The following is a 12,571-nucleotide window of genomic DNA, read 5'->3' on the forward strand; positions in this document are numbered from 1 at the left end:
GACAGTTGACATTGACACTGTTGACAGTTGACAGCGTCGGTTATCTTCCCGCTTTGCGCGTTCATTTTCGTTCTTTTCCTAAAAAATGAAAAAAAATGTTGCAATATACAAAGAGTTTTGTGGCGTTTATTAAGTTAATATGAAATAAGTTTGTGTACGAGGTGCGTTCGCGACGATATTATTAATTTTTATTGAGATCTTAAATTAATCGTCATAAATGGTCACACCGGCCACAATGGGGGACAAAACAAAGCCCGAGGTCTATCATAGAACCTTGCTAAAGGCTCTAAACACAAATGGGGAACTAAAAGAATCTCTTAACCTGGACCTCTATCAATCCCAATTCAAATTGATAGAGCAAAATCTCCTCTCTGCAGTTAAAAGTGATCGGGTAAGAGCTTTGCAAATGTTACAAATACTCATCGACAACAGGGCTCACACTATTATGAGAGACGTATTAACGATTCTAAAAGACACTAGTATAGAGGAAAACTTGAAGAGCGGCATATTGGATAGTGTTAACCACTCAATGTTCAGCACAGTTCGAGAATTGTTGGTAAATAAAGATGTGATAGAGTTGGCCTCCCTTTATGCACTTTGGCAAAATGATCAATCAGAAATGGTGAGTACGGTTTGAAAATCTTCTCTATTCCTTGTAACATTAGTCTTTCTAAGTTCTGTTTTCTTTATTTTAGTTCCTTAATATTATAAAATCCCTCTATGCTTACCCAGGAAACAGGGAGCACATGAAAACTATTTTGTTCGACTTCCTAATACCGATCATGTTAGACACCAAGAATCAGGAAGACTCTATGAAAGTTGTTTGTATTGATTTGGCTTTGGTAATATCCAAAGTAATAACTATTACCATTATGGATAATGAAGAATATAAGGTTTATTTTGGAAAGATTAATGAGTAAGTAATACATCTTAGCAATATAATATAATAAGGTTAGGTATATCATAACGGAGATTCCTTTTTAAGGTATGTTACTACAATCGCTACTCTAAGAGATATTGGATTTCCTCACTGGCATAAACTGTGGATGTTTTTAATTAGATTACTAGGAACAAAGCTGCATCATTCAATGAGTTTAATGAATAAGCTACTTAGGATAGTAGAGCAGTCTTTTAAGAGCCCTTGTGTGGAACAGAGATTGAACAGTTATGAGTGTTGGAAGGTAAATAATAAATGAATATTTAATTGTATAATTGCCCTCGAAACTGCTGTATCAATGTTTTATTGTAGGAACTAATAGATAATGTAAGCCTGGACAAGAATTACTTGTGTACAGAAAAACAGATTAAACTCCTCCTGACCCCCCTAAAAGCAAAATTCGCTTATCAGACTGAATTACTAGTGAAACGTTTCGATCATTTTATTTATTTGATGGAGAAGTTGGAAGAGAAGGCTGTGTTAGTTGTAAAAGAATTTTTAGAGTTTTGTTTCGGAGAGGTCGGGAAGCAGTTGGCAGCTCCTAAAGCTAAACAGGGTAAAACTGTGCCCGAGTTATGGTTGAAGATTGTCCAGGCTTTGGTGGGTTTAATGGGTAAGTTGGACTTTTAACTTATTTTTTTATTAATATATAACAACAACAACAACAACATAATTTATTGAACATAATAAATACACACTTAATACAGGATAGATATAAACAACACTAATTTATAGTACCAATTTTACCATATAGATTTTTTATAAATATAATAAAGTGTTTTCTGTTGGAAATTAAGACTGCAACTTTCTTTTTAAAGTAATTGATTGAGTACCTAAAATGGATCCAGAGAGAAACATTCTTTCATAAAATTCAATGTTAAAAAATAAAACATTTACTTGCATTAAGTAAAGGTTCAAATAATGGACCCGTATTCAAAAATTGAAAAAACCAAACTATCAAATAGATGAGGACTCACTTTAACATCTTTCAAATTGTCCATAATTTAAAAATTATGGGATTACAATTTAGGATGAATGACATATGAGCACACTTACCGATATTTAATCTGAACCTGTTTTATTTGCACCAGCACCATCGCAAAATTAATCTTGCAACACCCGACGGTCATTCTCTGATTGATTCTAAAAAAAATATTTCAAGTCTCTGGTAAATAATAATCCCTTGCATTTTTAATGTTGATAGAAGCCGAAAACAAGAATGGTCCAAGATTGGAGCCCTGTGGAACACCAGGAGTTGAAATTAATTACATTAATTATTACTAAATTTAATTTTATTTAATGAAAATTAAATTAATTACTAAATCAGACCTGGCACCTTTGACCTCAACATATTGGTGTCTGTTTGACAGATAAGTAGCAATTCAATTGATGAAATTATCACGCATGTTATTTTGGTAAAGTGACATTACAATGAAACTATGCTTAACCCTATCATCAACCTGTTCCAAGTCAGTGAAAATTACATCAATTTGTTTTTTTTTTCAATTAAAGCCTTATGAAATTGAAAAAAGTTAGGATTTATTATTGTGGACCTATTTGATAAAAATCCATGTTGCTGGGCAGTTATAGAAATAAAAAATGACAACAGCATAAATTTTACTTTATGCCAGAGGCATTTTCCAATTTCTTCCTCAACTACCTGGAAGAAATAGAAAATTGAATATTTTAGGCACAAAATGCTCATATCTCTAAAAGTAATAAAGTTAGAGAGTTGAAAATTGGAACAGCACTTCATCTAATAAAATCATTGGACACCTATTTCAGCGTTTTTTCCAAAAAAATTTTGCAATGAAGATATTTGCCTTGGAAGTTGGAACAAATTTATTTCTAAAAAAATTGAAGATTTTAGGCACAAAATGCTCATATCTCTGAAAGTAATAAAGTTAGAGAGTTGAAAATTGGAACAGCACTTCCTCTAATAAAATCATTGGACACCTATTTCAGCGTTTTTTCTAAAAAAATTTTGCAATGAAGATATTTGCCTTGGAAGTTGGAAAAAATTTATTTCCAAAAAAATTGAAGATTTTAGGCACAAAATGCTCATATCTCTGAAAGTAATAAAGTTAGAGAGTTGAAAATTGGAATAGCACTTCATCTAATAAAATCATTGGACACCTATTTCAGCGTTTTTTCCAAAAAAATTTTGCAATGAAGATATTTGCCTTGGAAGTTGGAAAAAATTTATTTCCAAAAAAATTGAATATTTTAGGCACAAAATGCTCATATCTCTAAAAGTAATAAAGTTAGAGAGTTGAAAATTGGAATAGCACTTCATCTAATAAAATCATTCGACACCTATTTCAGCGTTTTTTCCAAAAAAATTTTGCAATGAAGATATTTGCCTTGGAAGTTGGAAAAAATGTATTTCCAAAAAAATTGAAGATTTTTGGCACAAAATGCTCATATCTCTGAAAGTAATAAAGTTAGAGAGTTGAAAATTGGAACAGCACTTCCTCTAATAAAATCATTGGACACCTATTTCAGCGTTTTTTCCAAAAAAATTTTGCAATGAAGATATTTGCCTTGGAAGTTGGAAAAAATTTATTTCCAAAAAAATTGAATATTTTAGGCACAAAATGCTCATATCTCTAAAAGTAATAAAGTTAGAGAGTTGAAAATTGGAATAGCACTTCATCTAATAAAATCATTCGACACCTATTTCAGCGTTTTTTCCAAAAAAATTTTGCAATGAAGATATTTGCCTTGGAAGTTGGAAAAAATGTATTTCCAAAAAAATTGAAGATTTTTGGCACAAAATGCTCATATCTCTGAAAGTAATAAAGTTAGAGAGTTGAAAATTGGAACAGCACTTCCTCTAATAAAGTCATTGGACACCTATTTCAGTGTTTTTTCCAAAAAAATTTTGCAATGAAGATATTTGCCTTGGAAGTTGTAAAAAAAATTTATTCAAAAAAAATTGAAGATTTTAGGCACAAAATGCTCATATCTTTGAAAGTAATAAAGTTAGAGAGTTGAAAATTGGAACAACACTTCCTCTAATAAAGTCATTGGACACCTATTTCAGCGTTTTTTCCAAAAAAATTTTGCAATGAAGATATTTGCCTTGGAAGTTGGAAAAAATGTATTTCCAAAAAAATTGAAGATTTTTGGCACAAAATGCTCATATCTCTGAAAGTAATAAAGTTAGAGAGTTGAAAATTGGAACAGCACTTCCTCTAATAAAATCATTGGACACCTATTTCAGCGTTTTTTCCAAAAAAATTTTGCAATGAAGATATTTGCCTTGGAAGTTGAAAAAAATTTATTTCCAAAAAAATTGAATATTTTAGGCACAAAATGCTCATATCTCTAAAAGTAATAAAGTTAGAGAGTTGAAAATTGGAATAGCACTTCATCTAATAAAATCATTCGACACCTATTTCAGCGTTTTTTCCAAAAAAATTTTGCAATGAAGATATTTGCCTTGGAAGTTGGAAAAAATGTATTTCCAAAAAAATTGAAGATTTTTGGCACAAAATGCTCATATCTCTGAAAGTAATAAAGTTAGAGAGTTGAAAATTGGAACAGCACTTCCTCTAATAAAGTCATTGGACACCTATTTCAGTGTTTTTTCCAAAAAAATTTTGCAATGAAGATATTTGCCTTGGAAGTTGGAAAAAATGTATTTCCAAAAAAATTGAAGATTTTTGGCACAAAATGCTCATATCTCTGAAAGTAATAAAGTTAGAGAGTTGAAAATTGGAACAGCACTTCCTCTAATAAAATCATTGGACACCTATTTCAGTGTTTTTTCCAAAAAAATTTTGCAATGAAGATATTTGCCTTGGAAGTTGTAAAAAAAATTTATTCAAAAAAAATTGAATATTTTAGGCACAAAATGCTCATATCTCTAAAAGTAATAAAGTTAGAGAGTTGAAAATTGGAATAGCACTTCATCTAATAAAATCATTCGACACCTATTTCAGCGTTTTTTCCAAAAAAATTTTGCAATGAAGATATTTGCCTTGGAAGTTGAAAAAAATTTATTTCCAAAAAAATTGAATATTTTAGGCACAAAATGCTCATATCTCTAAAAGTAATAAAGTTAGAGAGTTGAAAATTGGAACAGCACTTCCTCTAATAAAGTCATTGGACACCTATTTCAGTGTTTTTTCCAAAAAAATTTTGCAATGAAGATATTTGCCTTGGAAGTTGTAAAAAAAATTTATTCAAAAAAAATTGAAGATTTTTGGCACAAAATGCTCATATCTCTGAAAGTAATAAAGTTAGAGAGTTGAAAATTGGAACAACACTTCCTCTAATAAAGTCATTGGACACCTATTTCAGTGTTTTTTCCAAAAAAATTTTGCAATGAAGATATTTGCCTTGGAAGTTGGAAAAAATGTATTTCCAAAAAAATTGAAGATTTTTGGCACAAAATGCTCATATCTCTGAAAGTAATAAAGTTAGAGAGTTGAAAATTGGAACAGCACTTCCTCTAATAAAATCATTGGACACCTATTTCAGCGTTTTTTCCAAAAAAATTTTGCAATGAAGATATTTGCCTTGGAAGTTGTAAAAAAAATTTATTCAAAAAAAATTGAAGATTTTAGGCACAAAATGCTCATATCTTTGAAAGTAATAAAGTTAGAGAGTTGAAAATTGGAACAACACTTCCTCTAATAAAGTCATTGGACACCTATTTCAGCGTTTTTTCCAAAAAAATTTTGCAATGAAGATATTTGCCTTGGAAGTTGGAAAAAATTTATTTCCAAAAAAATTGAAGATTTTTGGCACAAAATGATCATATCTCTAAAAGTAATAAAGTTAGAGAGTTGAAAATTGGAACAGCACTTCCTCTAATAAAATCATTGGACACCTATTTCAGCGTTTTTTCCAAAAAAATTTTGCAATCAAGATATTTGCCTTGAAAGTTGGTAAAGATTTATTTCCAAAAAAATTGAAGATTTTTGGCACAAAATGCTCATATCTCTAAAAGTAATAAAGTTAGAGAGCTGAAAATTGGAACAGCACTTCCTCTAATAAAATCATTGGACACCTATTTCAGCGTTTTTTCCAAAAAAATTTTGCAATCAAGATATTTGCCTTGGAAGTTGGAAAAAATTTATTTCCAAAAAAATTGAAGATTTTAGACACAAAATGCTCATATCTCTAAAAGTAATAAAGTTAGAGAGTTGAAAATTGGTACAGCACTTCCTCTAATAAAATCATTGGACACCTATTTCAGCGTTTTTTCCAAAAAAATTTTGCAATCAAGATATTTGCCTTGAAAGTTGGTAAAGATTTATTTCCAAAAAAATTGAAGATTTTTGGCACAAAATGCTCATATCTCTAAAAGTAATAAAGTTAGAGAGCTGAAAATTGGAACAGCACTTCCTCTAATAAAATCATTGGACACCTATTTCAACGTTTTTTTCAAAAAAAATTTTAAATGAAGATATTTGCCTTGGAAGTTGGAAAAAATTTATTTCCAAAAAAATTGAAGATTTTAGGCACAAAATGCTCATATCTCTAAAAGTAATAAAGTTAGAGAGCTGAAAATTGGAACAGCACTTCCTCTAATAAAATCATTGGACACCTATTTCAACGTTTTTTTCAAAAAAATTTTTAAATGAAGATATTTGCCTTGGAAGTTGGAAAAAATTTATTTCCAAAAAAATTGAAGATTTTAGGCACAAAATGATCATATCTCTAAAAGTAATAAAGTTAGAGAGTTGAAAATTGGAACAGCACTTCCTCTAATAAAATCATTGGACACCTATTTCAACGTTTTTTTCAAAAAAATTTTTAAATGAAGATATTTGCCTTGGAAGTTGGAAAAAATTTATTTCCAAAAAAATTGAAGATTTTAGGCACAAAATGATCATATCTCTAAAAGTAATAAAGTTAGAGAGTTGAAAATTGGAACAGCACTTCCTCTAATAAAATCATTGGACACCTATTTCAGCGTTTTTTCCAAAAAAATTTTGCAATCAAGATATTTGCCTTGAAAGTTGGTAAAGATTTATTTCCAAAAAAATTGAAGATTTTTGGCACAAAATGCTCATATCTCTAAAAGTAATAAAGTTAGAGAGCTGAAAATTGGAACAGCACTTCCTCTAATAAAATCATTGGACACCTATTTCAACGTTTTTTTCAAAAAAATTTTTAAATGAAGATATTTGCCTTGGAAGTTGGAAAAAATTTATTTCCAAAAAAATTGAAGATTTTTGGCACAAAATGCTCATATCTCTGAAAGTAATAAAGTTAGAGAGTTGAAAATTGGAACAGCACTTCTTCTAATGAAATCATTGGACACTTATTTCAGCGTTTTTTCCAAAAAAATTTTGCAATGAAGATATTTGCCTTGAAAGTTGGTAAAGATTTATTTCCAAAAAAATTGAAGATTTTTGGCACAAAATGCTCATATCTCTGAAAGTAATAAAGTTAGAGAGTTGAAAATTGGTACAGCACTTCCTCTAATAAAATCATTGGACACCTATTTCAGCGTTTTTTCCAAAAAAATTTTGCAATCAAGATATTTGCCTTGGAAGTTGGAAAAAATTTATTTCCAAAAAAATTGAAGATTTTAGGCACAAAATGCTCATATCTCTAAAAGTAATAAAGTTAGAGAGCTGAAAATTGGAACAGCACTTCCTCTAATAAAATCATTGGACACCTATTTCAACGTTTTTTTCAAAAAAATTTTTAAATGAAGATATTTGCCTTGGAAGTTGGAAAAAATTTATTTCCAAAAAAATTCAAGATTTTTGGCACAAAATGCTCATATCTCTGAAAGTAATAAAGTTAGAGAGTTGAAAATTGGAACAGCACTTCTTCTAATGAAATCATTGGACACTTATTTCAGCGTTTTTTCCAAAAAAATTTTGCAATGAAGATATTTGCCTTGAAAGTTGGTAAAGATTTATTTCCAAAAAAATTGAAGATTTTTGGCACAAAATGCTCATATCTCTGAAAGTAATAAAGTTAGAGAGTTGAAAATTGGAACAGCACTTCCTCTAATAAAGTCATTGGACACCTATTTCAGTGTTTTTTCCAAAAAAATTTTGCAATGAAGATATTTGCCTTGGAAGTTGGAAAAAATGTATTTCCAAAAAAATTGAAGATTTTTGGCACAAAATGCTCATATCTCTGAAAGTAATAAAGTTAGAGAGTTGAAAATTGGAACAGCACTTCCTCTAATAAAATCATTGGACACCTATTTCAGTGTTTTTTCCAAAAAAATTTTGCAATGAAGATATTTGCCTTGGAAGTTGTAAAAAAAATTTATTCAAAAAAAATTGAATATTTTAGGCACAAAATGCTCATATCTCTAAAAGTAATAAAGTTAGAGAGTTGAAAATTGGAATAGCACTTCATCTAATAAAATCATTCGACACCTATTTCAGCGTTTTTTCCAAAAAAATTTTGCAATGAAGATATTTGCCTTGGAAGTTGAAAAAAATTTATTTCCAAAAAAATTGAATATTTTAGGCACAAAATGCTCATATCTCTAAAAGTAATAAAGTTAGAGAGTTGAAAATTGGAACAGCACTTCCTCTAATAAAGTCATTGGACACCTATTTCAGTGTTTTTTCCAAAAAAATTTTGCAATGAAGATATTTGCCTTGGAAGTTGTAAAAAAAATTTATTCAAAAAAAATTGAAGATTTTTGGCACAAAATGCTCATATCTCTGAAAGTAATAAAGTTAGAGAGTTGAAAATTGGAACAACACTTCCTCTAATAAAGTCATTGGACACCTATTTCAGTGTTTTTTCCAAAAAAATTTTGCAATGAAGATATTTGCCTTGGAAGTTGGAAAAAATGTATTTCCAAAAAAATTGAAGATTTTTGGCACAAAATGCTCATATCTCTGAAAGTAATAAAGTTAGAGAGTTGAAAATTGGAACAGCACTTCCTCTAATAAAATCATTGGACACCTATTTCAGCGTTTTTTCCAAAAAAATTTTGCAATGAAGATATTTGCCTTGGAAGTTGTAAAAAAAATTTATTCAAAAAAAATTGAAGATTTTAGGCACAAAATGCTCATATCTTTGAAAGTAATAAAGTTAGAGAGTTGAAAATTGGAACAACACTTCCTCTAATAAAGTCATTGGACACCTATTTCAGCGTTTTTTCCAAAAAAATTTTGCAATGAAGATATTTGCCTTGGAAGTTGGAAAAAATTTATTTCCAAAAAAATTGAAGATTTTTGGCACAAAATGATCATATCTCTAAAAGTAATAAAGTTAGAGAGTTGAAAATTGGAACAGCACTTCCTCTAATAAAATCATTGGACACCTATTTCAGCGTTTTTTCCAAAAAAATTTTGCAATCAAGATATTTGCCTTGAAAGTTGGTAAAGATTTATTTCCAAAAAAATTGAAGATTTTTGGCACAAAATGCTCATATCTCTAAAAGTAATAAAGTTAGAGAGCTGAAAATTGGAACAGCACTTCCTCTAATAAAATCATTGGACACCTATTTCAGCGTTTTTTCCAAAAAAATTTTGCAATCAAGATATTTGCCTTGGAAGTTGGAAAAAATTTATTTCCAAAAAAATTGAAGATTTTAGACACAAAATGCTCATATCTCTAAAAGTAATAAAGTTAGAGAGTTGAAAATTGGTACAGCACTTCCTCTAATAAAATCATTGGACACCTATTTCAGCGTTTTTTCCAAAAAAATTTTGCAATCAAGATATTTGCCTTGAAAGTTGGTAAAGATTTATTTCCAAAAAAATTGAAGATTTTTGGCACAAAATGCTCATATCTCTAAAAGTAATAAAGTTAGAGAGCTGAAAATTGGAACAGCACTTCCTCTAATAAAATCATTGGACACCTATTTCAACGTTTTTTTTCAAAAAAAATTTTAAATGAAGATATTTGCCTTGGAAGTTGGAAAAAATTTATTTCCAAAAAAATTGAAGATTTTAGGCACAAAATGCTCATATCTCTAAAAGTAATAAAGTTAGAGAGCTGAAAATTGGAACAGCACTTCCTCTAATAAAATCATTGGACACCTATTTCAACGTTTTTTTCAAAAAAATTTTTAAATGAAGATATTTGCCTTGGAAGTTGGAAAAAATTTATTTCCAAAAAAATTGAAGATTTTAGGCACAAAATGATCATATCTCTAAAAGTAATAAAGTTAGAGAGTTGAAAATTGGAACAGCACTTCCTCTAATAAAATCATTGGACACCTATTTCAACGTTTTTTTCAAAAAAATTTTTAAATGAAGATATTTGCCTTGGAAGTTGGAAAAAATTTATTTCCAAAAAAATTGAAGATTTTAGGCACAAAATGATCATATCTCTAAAAGTAATAAAGTTAGAGAGTTGAAAATTGGAACAGCACTTCCTCTAATAAAATCATTGGACACCTATTTCAGCGTTTTTTCCAAAAAAATTTTGCAATCAAGATATTTGCCTTGAAAGTTGGTAAAGATTTATTTCCAAAAAAATTGAAGATTTTTGGCACAAAATGCTCATATCTCTAAAAGTAATAAAGTTAGAGAGCTGAAAATTGGAACAGCACTTCCTCTAATAAAATCATTGGACACCTATTTCAACGTTTTTTTCAAAAAAATTTTTAAATGAAGATATTTGCCTTGGAAGTTGGAAAAAATTTATTTCCAAAAAAATTGAAGATTTTTGGCACAAAATGCTCATATCTCTGAAAGTAATAAAGTTAGAGAGTTGAAAATTGGAACAGCACTTCTTCTAATGAAATCATTGGACACTTATTTCAGCGTTTTTTCCAAAAAAATTTTGCAATGAAGATATTTGCCTTGAAAGTTGGTAAAGATTTATTTCCAAAAAAATTGAAGATTTTTGGCACAAAATGCTCATATCTCTGAAAGTAATAAAGTTAGAGAGTTGAAAATTGGTACAGCACTTCCTCTAATAAAATCATTGGACACCTATTTCAGCGTTTTTTCCAAAAAAATTTTGCAATCAAGATATTTGCCTTGGAAGTTGGAAAAAATTTATTTCCAAAAAAATTGAAGATTTTAGGCACAAAATGCTCATATCTCTAAAAGTAATAAAGTTAGAGAGCTGAAAATTGGAACAGCACTTCCTCTAATAAAATCATTGGACACCTATTTCAACGTTTTTTTCAAAAAAATTTTTAAATGAAGATATTTGCCTTGGAAGTTGGAAAAAATTTATTTCCAAAAAAATTCAAGATTTTTGGCACAAAATGCTCATATCTCTGAAAGTAATAAAGTTAGAGAGTTGAAAATTGGAACAGCACTTCTTCTAATGAAATCATTGGACACTTATTTCAGCGTTTTTTCCAAAAAAATTTTGCAATGAAGATATTTGCCTTGAAAGTTGGAAAAAATTTATTTTCAAAAAAATTGAATATTTTAGGCACAAAATGCTCATATCTCTGAAAGTAATAAAGTTAGAGAGTTGAAAATTGGAACAGCGCTTCCTCTAATAAAATCATTGGACACCTATTTCAGCGTTTTTGCCAAAAAAATTTTGCAATGAAGATATTTGCCTTGAAAGTTGGAAAAAATTTATTTTCAAAAAAATTGAATATTTTAGGCACAAAATGCTCATATCTCTGAAAGTAATAAAGTTAGAGAGTTGAAAATTGGAACAGCGCTTCCTCTAATAAAATCATTGGACACCTATTTCAGCGTTTTTGCCAAAAACATTTTGCAATGAAGATATTTGCCTTGAAAGTTGGAAAAAATTTATTTTCAAAAAAATTGAATATTTTAGGCACAAAATGCTCATATCTCTGAAAGTAATAAAGTTAGAGAGTTGAAAATTGGAACAGCACTTCCTCTAATAAAATCATTGGACACCTATTTCAGCGTTTTTTCCAAAAAAATTTTGCAATGAAGATATTTGCCTTGGAAGTTGGAAAAAATTTATTTCCAAAAAAATTGAAGATTTTAGGCACAAAATGCTCATATCTCTGAAAGTAATAAAGTTAGAGAGTTGAAAATTGGAACAGCACTTCCTCTAATAAAATCATTGGACACCTATTTCAGCGTTTTTTCCTAAAAAATTTTGCAATGAAGATGTTTGCCTTGGAAGTAGGAAAAAATTTATTTCCAAAAAAATTGAAGATTTTAGGCACAAAATGCTCATATCTCTGAAAGTAATAAAGTTAGAGAGTTGAAAATTGGAACAGCACTTCCTCTAATAAAATCATTGGACACCTATTTCAGCGTTTTTTCCTAAAAAATTTTGCAATGAAGATATTTGCCTTGGAAGTTGGAAAAAAATTGAACATTTTAGGCACAAAATGCTCATATCTCTAATGAAGTAACTTCACAATATAGTAATTGGATAAACGAAGACAATTAATATGGATATTCGTGTATAAACATAATATACAAAACAATAATTACCTTATCAATTGGAGATTGAAAATCAATCAAACTTTCTTGCATACTCCTTCATATTGTTTATATTGTTCTGTTTCATATTTTAATAAATAAAACTCTATTTTTTAGGGCATTCACACAAAGACATTGACCACTGTTTGAACATAGAACCACAAATGCACATAAAACCTGTTCTGTGCAATACCAGTAATATTTCACACATTTACCCTCATCTAATTAATGCGGTGTTTGAATGCTCCAAACTGTTAAAAGAACTCGAATTAAACCAGAAGAGACATACTGTAAGTGCCATCCTAAAATT

General features: G+C 29.2%; 1 protein-coding gene across 1 annotated transcript in view; it reads left to right on the forward strand.

The window, feature by feature from the left end:
• The first annotated feature begins 21 nt into the window (after window positions 1-21).
• LOC126740111 (telomere-associated protein RIF1-like) overlaps window positions 22-12,571 on the forward strand; it is a 59,230-nt gene continuing 46,680 nt past the window's right edge. The window contains exons 1-5 of the mRNA XM_050446017.1: window positions 22-622; window positions 696-916; window positions 986-1,181; window positions 1,250-1,550; window positions 12,379-12,551. Coding sequence (XP_050301974.1) covers window positions 218-622; window positions 696-916; window positions 986-1,181; window positions 1,250-1,550; window positions 12,379-12,551 — 1,296 coding nt within the window. The 5' untranslated portion in view covers window positions 22-217. The remainder of the gene's footprint in view (window positions 623-695; window positions 917-985; window positions 1,182-1,249; window positions 1,551-12,378; window positions 12,552-12,571) is intronic.

The sequence above is a fragment of the Anthonomus grandis genome, chromosome 9 (genome assembly GCF_022605725.1).
Source record: "Anthonomus grandis grandis chromosome 9, icAntGran1.3, whole genome shotgun sequence".
In the NCBI taxonomy this organism is placed as follows: domain Eukaryota; kingdom Metazoa; phylum Arthropoda; class Insecta; order Coleoptera; family Curculionidae; genus Anthonomus; species Anthonomus grandis.